Consider the following 9,400-nt stretch of genomic DNA (forward strand, 5'->3'; position numbering starts at 1 on the left):
ATATAATAAGCGTAATCATCATAGGAAATATGGAACTCCAGTCCTTGGCCCTCTCATTTGATTGTTCTCTTCCGTCTCTGTGAAGTACTTAACTGATTTTTCCTGTTGAAAAACAAGCATTTCCACCGATTTCATTCAGTAAGCCATGGACAATTATGATCCAATATAACGTAGTTATTACCTAGAGAATCTATGACAAAGCAGATACCAAATCATAAAGTGTGTGCTTGCTCTGGTAGAGAGCATAATATCGAAAATAAACATGTGATATAACTAACTGAAGTAAAACAGAATCCTCTCTTGTTGAGAGAGGAGGTGGTATGGATACTATGCATGAATAGAAAAGACTAGACTATTCAATAGTAAAGACTTGAAGGGATGGCTCACCATGTTGTCATCGAAACTCAATATAGAAGCTACATTCCCACAGCGATAGCAGTAATTAGGCGCAGACCATACCTTCACACCAATGAAGAAGAAGAAGAATAAACACATCATTAAGCAGAGTAATATTTCCAATTATCTAGCGTAAGAAATTGAAGTTATAAGAAGCAGTACACTCACAGTCACAAGGCCTTTATCTTGGAACATGTACTTAAGACCTTCTTGTACCAGCTGGTGTGCACGGCATACTAGATCAAGCTTGTTGATATGGTTAAACTGCACAAGAAGCCAAAACCAAATATCAGACACGTAAAATCCGTTAATCATTTACAGTATTGAAGAAGGGAAACATACCTCAGTGGTAACCCTCGATCCGAAAAGCCAACCAGCTCCACGTGGACTAACAGCCCATGTTTCAATGTCTTCAGGATCGCTCCACATAAGATCGCAAAAGGGCCCTTCATGGGGAATTTCACAGTTTCGATCTACTAGTCTTATCTAGAGCCCACAATAAGATCGAAGTGAGCAAATGACCTTAATAACATGCTGAGCAACGGGTGGAAACCAAAAGCAATAGAAGCAGAGTTTAACCTGATCAATTGTCCGGACATCCGGGGAAAGGCCGCCATGAACACATAGAACCTAGACAAAGAAAGTATTTTGTAACTTCAGGATACAGCAAACATATGCACTTTAATCGACAACACCAAGTTGCTGAAGAAATTACTTACCGTGCCATCTATTATAGCTGATAAGGTAAGATAGTCAAAAACATCTGTGCAATAGCGCCACGCATTGGCGTTACCATACTTCCTTTGGCATTCGTCATAGAAACCATATACCTGACAACATAAAATTGGGATGAGAACCTTAATCCCATAAATGGCATACGAAATATGCCTTCCAGCCGCAAAACAGAATCATAGACATTCACTACGAAGCAATACAAAACAAAGTAGATCCCCCTCATTTATTTCTATTGTGGATATCTTGGTTTATCAATTGAATGGTTCTCTGTTACAGAAAAAAGAATATCCAAGATCTACAATAACAACATCCAACTCTTGGAACTGTTTACGTGTAAAAACACCAACTTTACGACTTATCACCATGTAAGCCTTAATCTTAATGAAGGTTTGCCAGGAGTGAAATGATTCAAAGAAATTATCACTATAACATTCTTACTTAAACAGCGCTTGTATGAGATGCAACAATGTAGGGAATACGATGCATCAAGAGCGCCAAGGAGACAACACATGCTTAAAAGAAGACCGGCACTAAATAAAACACCTTCTAAAATTAGATTTCCAATACTCGATTCACATAAAATGCATCTTAGCTAACATCCATGTCTACATCTGACATGGAATTGCACAAAATCAGGACTTTTCAAAAACCTGCTATAACAACGAGGGCGAGAAGATAATCAAAAGTACTTGCCTCCTAGAAAGTGCGTGAACAGATATATTAGCGGAACAGAATATTAAATACCTGCGTTAGCTGCCTACTTTCATGATTTCCACGCAGAAGTGTAATATTGGCTGGATGTCTACACATTACAATACAATTAATTGCATATACTTGAAAAATAGCAATCGAATTCAACACCAATTCGCATTCTCACAATAGAGAAAATGAGATGCTTGGGAAGCAAATACGTCCTCATTTGGACCAATTCTGAATGAAGAATGCTCTTTCAAAGAAATATTAACAATTGTCAAGATCAAGGGCTTAAAAAACAAGAGCAAAACGATAGAAAAGCAGTGGTCACTGAAACATTAAAGAAACACGTCTTTACCTAGCTTTAAGAAGCAAAAGAATAGTGAAGACTTCAAGGCTGTTGTAACCTCTATCCACAAAGTCCCCCTGCGAAAACCCCACCGCCAGATCATGATTGTATTCATCTCGAACGTGTCAACACAGGGGATTAAAAAAGAAAAACTAGGTACCATAAATATGTAGTTTGTGTCGGGAACATGACCCCCGGTCTGAAAAAGCTTCATGAGATCATGAAACTGGCCATGGATGTCACCACAGACGGTGACTGGACTGTTGACAGGCTGAACGTTGGACTCCTCAATCAGAATTTCTTTCACCTGCAAGCAACAGAAACACGGAGAAAGTCTATTGAACCATCTCCATGGAAACTACAGAAGGAAAAGCCCTAAATCTAATAACCAAAGTGATACGATACATAGCGGAAGAGACCAGATTCAAAAGTCGCCTCCCCCCCCACCAAGATACAGATTAAGTAAGTAAGGAAGAAGGAGAAGGGCGTACGTATTCGCAGAGAAGCTGAAGCTCGTCTTCGGAGAGATGCTCGCCGTCTTTAACCTTCGAAATCCATTGATCCAAATCCATTACTCTCTATCTATCTAGCAAGAATCACACCTCTAGCGTTCGATTTCAACGGCGAATTTCTGGTTAAAAGGAAAAAGGAATCAAGATAGATCTAGCAGAGATTCTCCGAGTTCGCTAGGGTTACGTAAAAGATGAAAGAGAGAATGAGAGGTTCGAGAAAGAAAAAGAAAAAAAAAATGGGGAAAAAGATCTCGCCACATCGCTCTCCGCCGCTTCAAACGCAATTCACACTTCTCCCATTTGGATTTTTAATCAAAACGCAATTGTTGTTGAACAGCATCTTTTTCTTTTCTGTCAACATTTTTATTATAGGGCTGTAGCCCAAACATTACAAGTAGAATCAATATATTCCTACTTTACATTCAGCCCAAGCCCAACTTAACGCTAAATAAAGATTAACAAAAGCACGTGCTTTCTAATGATAACATAACCCTAATGCATGAGTGCCACGTGCATCTTGAGCTGGCATTCGACATTTCTGGAGATCAGATATGGTGCCGTCGGTTTCGTCGGAGACCTACCGGATCAATAACCTACTTGACTGTTTCTCCATTCTTTGTTCCCGTTAATCCTACGCGATTCTTCTTCTTTTTGGTATAGGTGAATCGAATGAGTAGCTTTAAAGAGATAAAGGTGGGGCCTTGCCAGAACGCTTTCAAAGATGAAAACTCCAGCTTTATCTGAACCTGCATTATCTCTCCATGCTTAATCAATCATCTTAATCCCAAATCTTCAAAGGATACTTCGCCATAAAACTCTGAAGCGAAGATTGATTCCTTTTATAGGAAATAAATTAAGCTTAACTAACAATAAGATTGGAGTGTTGTAACATCAAACGGGATAGTAGTTTAAAAAAGGATGAATAAATCAGACTTAAATACAACAAAAATTGCCTTATATGAAACCAAATCGCCTACGCGAAGAGAGAATTCGCCTTGCGAAAAGACAAAATCGATCTGAAGATCGAAAATATTTACGACCAAAAGAGTCTATTCAATCTGATTGAATCGAAAGATAAGCTTCTCATCTCTTCTTCTCCCGTGAAAGATACAGAGAGAGATAACGGTGAGAAGAGGGAGAAGTTAAACAGTGTCTAATGGTAGAAAAAGTAATGATTGTGATCCCTCATAATTCTTAAAATTACGAAAATAGCAAAATACTTTTGGGCAGATCTCTTAGATAGCAAAACAAAAGTTATGAAAAAATAATGTACATAGAGAAAAATCGAAAGCTGACAAAAATCGAAGGATAAAATGACAAATTAGGTTGACAAAAAAAAAAAAGACAAATTACTCCAAAGCTTAAATTCTTACCTAATTCTACCTAAATAATAATTTTTAAACTATAATTCTTAAATATAAATCAAAATTATAAAATAGTCTCTTTTAACTTTAATTAATGTTATTATAGAATTTTATTTATTTATCGTGTGTGCTATTTTTCAAACAAAAATGTGTTCATTTACTTTCCTAAAATATTTTTCTGATTGACACCTACACATGAACGCTTGGATCAGGTTTCTCAAATTCCGAATTCATATTTGTAAGTGCCATTAAAATTTTATATATCTTCAGATTAGATTTTGTTAATAATATTTTAAATTCATTTACATTTTTTCAAATTTATTATGGATCTCAGTTAACAATATTTTGAATTTAATTAATTTTACGTTCAGATCAGAACTAACCTTTAAAATATCTATTAAATATTATTTAATGAGCATATCTAAGAACTAACTTTTATATCTAATGTATCATATCAATATATATATATTGTAAATTATAATTGTTTGTGTATTATATAACAAAGTGGTAGAGAATAACATTATAGGTCTGTGTTTTTAATGGATATTTGTGTTTTCTTTGGTTCTTTATATTTAGATTGTTTTGGCATAATTATTATGGTCTTTATAGGGATAAAATCACAATTCATATGACTAATATAGAATTCAATGGTCTATGAATAATGGGGTTATGGGTCTTGTTATTGTATTTCCTATGAATAGTCTAAACTATTTTTTATTTCCTAATAACGAATTTCGTAACACGTGGATTATATACCTAGATTTGTTAAACTCATAATAAAATATATGTAACATTTGCATTGTAGATTATATTTAATTTAATTCTAAATTTTGAATAGTCCATAATTGATTTTTTTTGTCTTTTTCATTTGTTTCAAGAAAGAGATTAACTATCATTTGTAATTTTATAATGACTTTTACATACATATTTTCACATTAGTTGATGTGATTGTAAGAAATTAATAATTATTATACTTTTAGCTTAATATTTTCATTAGAATATTTTAGTATGTCTTAAGTTTTATTTTATATTTTTGATTTTGGTATCTTATAAGAAATTGAAATACATTTACTTTTTTTTAAACTAACATATTTAAATTTCGCCTATTATTTATTTTAAGCTCAAGTTTAATTTGATGGCTAGATAATTCAAAATAAGTCTCATGTGCAAATAAACAAAACATGGAACAATGTACAAAGAACCTTAGAGGATAATGGTAGAATATTTATGAAGATGTTTTTTTATGTTCAACTTAGTGTGAGCAAAAAGAAAAACCACTTACCCGAATAATTTAAAATCTTAAATTCCAAAAAGCTACAAAAAGATAAAACTATGTGCATATAAACACTCCTAATTTTTTTTTTAATGTTCAAGTTAGTGTGAACAAAAATAAAAATTACTTGCCCGAATAATTTAAAAGACCAAATTCCAAAAGAAGTTACGAAAAGAGAACACTATGTATATATAAACATATTATTTAAAAAATCATATTGTAAATTTTTATAAATGATATTTTTTTATTTTTACTTTATTTTTGATTTTATGATTTATATTTCTATTTTAAAAATATAATTTTTGTTATTTTGTCTTCTTCAGAAAATAATTAACCATCGGAAAACTATATTAACTTATATTGTACATATTAAAGAATGTCACAATATACTGAAATATGAAATAAAATAAAAATTAAGAAGTATACTGAAATATGTTTTTTTATTGTATCATATTCAGATGGTTAATTTTATATAATAAAATAATTTTCTGAAGAAATAATATACCTAAGTTTCCATTTTGTAGCTTTTGATTTTCAAAACCCAAATGGGAACATGCTCAATTTTAAGGGTTGGTACAACTCTACCTGCAAGAACAATAAAGTGATTCGGCCTATGGTTCTGATTCGAGTCCCTCGCTTAGTGAACCTGGTGCATATTTTTCTTAAGCCTTTGCTCATCTCAAGAATATGTACATGTTATCATTTAATACACAATCTTGAGTTCATAATTTGCTTTTTGTTTGTAATTATTTTCCAGGCATCTAATGCATATCTTGAGCTCCTAAAAGGTTCTCAGACAAAGATCCTCTGTGAGTATATCAAAGAAATTCCCAAACCAGAGACTAAATTGACCCTAGACATCACCTCCCTAATCGGTCCGCTCTTCTTCACATGGGTCATTCTGCTGTTATTCCCTGTAAGTCTTTAAGATTGTCTGAATGAAACACTCGAAAACACTCCTTCTCTCATGGCTTTCATTGAAGTTTTTTTAATCTGGATCATGTAAGGTGATCTTAACCACACTGGTCTATGAGAAACAACAGAGGTTAAGAATCATGATGAAGATGCATGGACTTGGTGATGCTCCTTACTGGATAGTTTCATACACCTATTTTGTTCTTGTGTCGATTCTATACATGTTGTGCTTCGCAATATTCGGTTCAGCCATTGGTAACTAATTCGTGATAATATGTGTCTTTCTATATTCATTTTCAGTTCCTGTTCTTGATTCTTTTACTTGTCTTCCAGGGTTAAACTTCTTCAGGCTTAATGACTGTAGTATCCAGCTTGTGTTCTTCTTGCAAAAGTAACTGTTCTCTACCAATTCTCAAGAAATTCTCCTCTTGTAAGAGTTTGCCAGTGTCTACTACTGATTTCCACTGCTACCACTATTAAGTTGATGCATCCTTCAGACGTAGGGAGTCCTCTATCCACTGGAATAACTGATGCAATGTTCCAAACTTCCTTTTACATATCTCACTTTCCATGTCAGTACTCCTCTTAACACTGCACCAAATACACAAACATCAACTTTGATCTATTAATAAAATACCAATCTGAGCTAATCCATGAGTCTGTTCTTACATTTTATTTCATCAAAATAAGCGCGTTTACAATGATGATTACATTGTCAAGAATGATTAAGCATGTCTAACATAAAATCAACTCATTTGATTTTCTTCATCAAAATCAAATCAAAATCAAATGATTTGATTTTCTTCATCAAAATCAAAACTTAAGAAAACCTACAAAACTGGTTTTTGAAGTTACTAAACATGTGGCTATACCACCGGCAGTGAGTGTCATGATATCTCCGGAAGTACAGAACATCGATGGCGGAGCTGAAAACGTAGGCCAAATGCTCTCTCCTAGCTCCAGTCACTTCAGCAGCCTGCATATACCGGGGATCCGCAAGGGTCGCGGCAACCGCCACATCAGCTTTAGCCATTTGCTAATCCTTCCCAGAGCACGAAGACTTGGCAGTGGCTCCTGCAATAGCAACAACAGCTGGAGAAATAGATAATGGTGAAAATTTTAATCAAACTCATCTCTCTTATAATTAATTAAAATTTCAATGAGCATTGAAATTTGAACAACCATAGCTTATTTACTCGCATAGGATAACCATGATATACAAAATCCTTCAGTGATAGTCAAAATTAGGGATGTTAATATGGGCTACCCTGCCCGTTTAGACCCTGCCCGTTTAGGCCCTGCCCGTTTAGGCCGGTTTATTGTCAAGTCCGTTTAGACTCGTTATTCGTTTAAACCCGTTTAATGTTAGTCCATTTATGTTGATAGTACCCGTTTAGCCCGTTTAGGCCCGTTTAATTTTTTTTTTGTGAATTCTATTTTTTGTCAATAATCTTTTGTCATATCTTTATATGATTTTTAATAGTTTTTATTTGATTTTAAAACTTATAATAAATAGAAATTCCAATTAAAGCAAAATTTGAAAAAAATGCTTTACTTTTATTAAATATTAATCAGTTCATAATTCTTTATATGCTAAAGCACAAGTCACCTATCAAATCAAAATTTGACATTTGGCAAAAGATTTATAAAAAGGTAAAAAATAAAATAATTAAACTTTTTTCATCTCCTATTTTTCTGCATTAAAAAACAAAATATTATTTAGAAAAAAATAAACATGATCGTGCAACAGTTGCTCAAACCACCACGATCATTTTTTGCCCACTATCCTTTTTTCTACCCTCTTATGTCTCTCAAATTCTCAGATTGGATTAAAATATGAGAAACTACCAATCGATCCAAAACAAAATATGAGTTAACATTCTCCTTCTTTGATTACAAAATCCTGCTTCATAATTTCATATTGAATGTTCCGAGAGCCAGTGCTGAATTCAATTTATAAGTAAGCAATGTAAACGTGGTAAAAGTCGTTTGATAAAGGTAAATGCTCTTTCGTATGTATTATAATTAAATATATTTGTGAGTATAACTTTAGAGAATGGTTGACAAAACCTAAAACATGGAAAATCATTATGTTTGTGTGTCAATGAATAAGATATTTAATCTACTGTCCATGGTTTAGTTTTGTTGACGAGTGAGTGGGCTTATAATTGGTATCATATACTTTAAAAGTTATAGGAGCAAGATCAATATTTTTCCATGTACAAAATTAAGGAAAAAATTAAAAGAACTAGACATAAAAAGTAAAATAGGAAGGTTCAAATCAAACTAATATTTACATTCAACAAGCTATTTCAGATCAATATAAATTTTTACAGGTAGATCAAACTTAATTTTATATGTTCGTGGTTAATTTTACATTCAACAAGCTATTACAGAACAAGTTTATTTTATACCTATCAAGTTTAATTAACTGAAATGTGTTTTAAGCAAAAATATTCTCATGCGCAGCATGGGTTAATACTAGTATCATATAAAACATCAAGAAATTTTAGTAGGTTTTAAACATAATTATAACCAAAAATTTTTTCTAGAAAAAAAAAACAATCTATATATATTTGTTTTGTAACACAAACTATATATAATATAACTATTTTCTTTCAAAACAAAATTATAAAAAATAATATTTTTTTAAAAAAATAATCTTTAAAAATATATATATTTTTTAAAAAACTCGTAAACGGGTTTAAACGGGTACCCGTTTATTTAGCGGGTATACCCGTTAACGAGACATGCCTAAACAGACGGATCCGTATATATTTTTATATCATAAAAAACGGGTCACGGGTCTGCCCGTTTATACTAAAGCCCGTTAGGCCCGCGAGCTTAAAGCCCATTTTACCATTTCTAGTCAAAATCATAATACGAAAGAGAATTAGAAATTTGAACACATTTTAAAAATGGAGAAATCATACGTGAGAGTTCGCAAAATGATAACGGATAACGCTATTGACATGATTCAATTGACGGTTCATCACAAGGGTTTTGGTCTATCGACCAATAGGATTGTGGAATAAAAGAGGCTGTCACTCCTGGTGTGAGAGTTTGTGAGGATTATACCGATTGAGAAATAATGTTGAATTTCACAGAATCGAACACCTTTTTTGTAGGTATGGATTCGGAACCCCTGAGAAAAGAGACGGTG

At 33.0% G+C, this 9,400-nt stretch overlaps 1 protein-coding gene across 1 annotated transcript; it reads right to left on the bottom strand.

Annotated features, from left to right (window-relative positions):
* On the bottom strand, positions 1 to 2,949 carry LOC106320587 (phytochrome-associated serine/threonine-protein phosphatase 3). The gene is made up of 10 exons (XM_013758971.1): positions 2,665 to 2,949; positions 2,334 to 2,480; positions 2,183 to 2,250; positions 1,876 to 1,933; positions 1,116 to 1,226; positions 976 to 1,026; positions 739 to 882; positions 565 to 660; positions 388 to 459; positions 1 to 102 (listed from the first exon to the last, which is right to left on the bottom strand). Exons 1-10 carry the CDS (start codon positions 2,743 to 2,745, stop codon positions 19 to 21), a joined length of 912 nt encoding a protein of 303 aa, XP_013614425.1. The 5' UTR covers positions 2,746 to 2,949; the 3' UTR covers positions 1 to 18.
* Between the last annotated feature and the right edge of the window lie 6,451 nt (positions 2,950 to 9,400).

The sequence above is a fragment of the Brassica oleracea genome, unplaced genomic scaffold (assembly GCF_000695525.1).
Source record: "Brassica oleracea var. oleracea cultivar TO1000 unplaced genomic scaffold, BOL UnpScaffold00969, whole genome shotgun sequence".
Classification (NCBI taxonomy): domain Eukaryota; kingdom Viridiplantae; phylum Streptophyta; class Magnoliopsida; order Brassicales; family Brassicaceae; genus Brassica; species Brassica oleracea.

Bases quoted from the DNA above. Each gene is read 5' to 3' on its own strand.
- LOC106320587 (XM_013758971.1), bottom strand. From the start codon at position 2,745: ATGGATTTGGATCAATGGATTTCGAAGGTTAAAGACGGCGAGCATCTC. The intron at 460-564 runs GTGAGTGTACTG...ATTGGTGTGAAG, and splicing joins AAGATAAAGGCCTTGTGACT to GTATGGTCTGCGCCTAATTA. The intron at 103-387 runs GTGAGCCATCCC...GTTTTTCAACAG, and splicing joins TGAGTTTCGATGACAACATG to GAAAAATCAGTTAAGTACTT.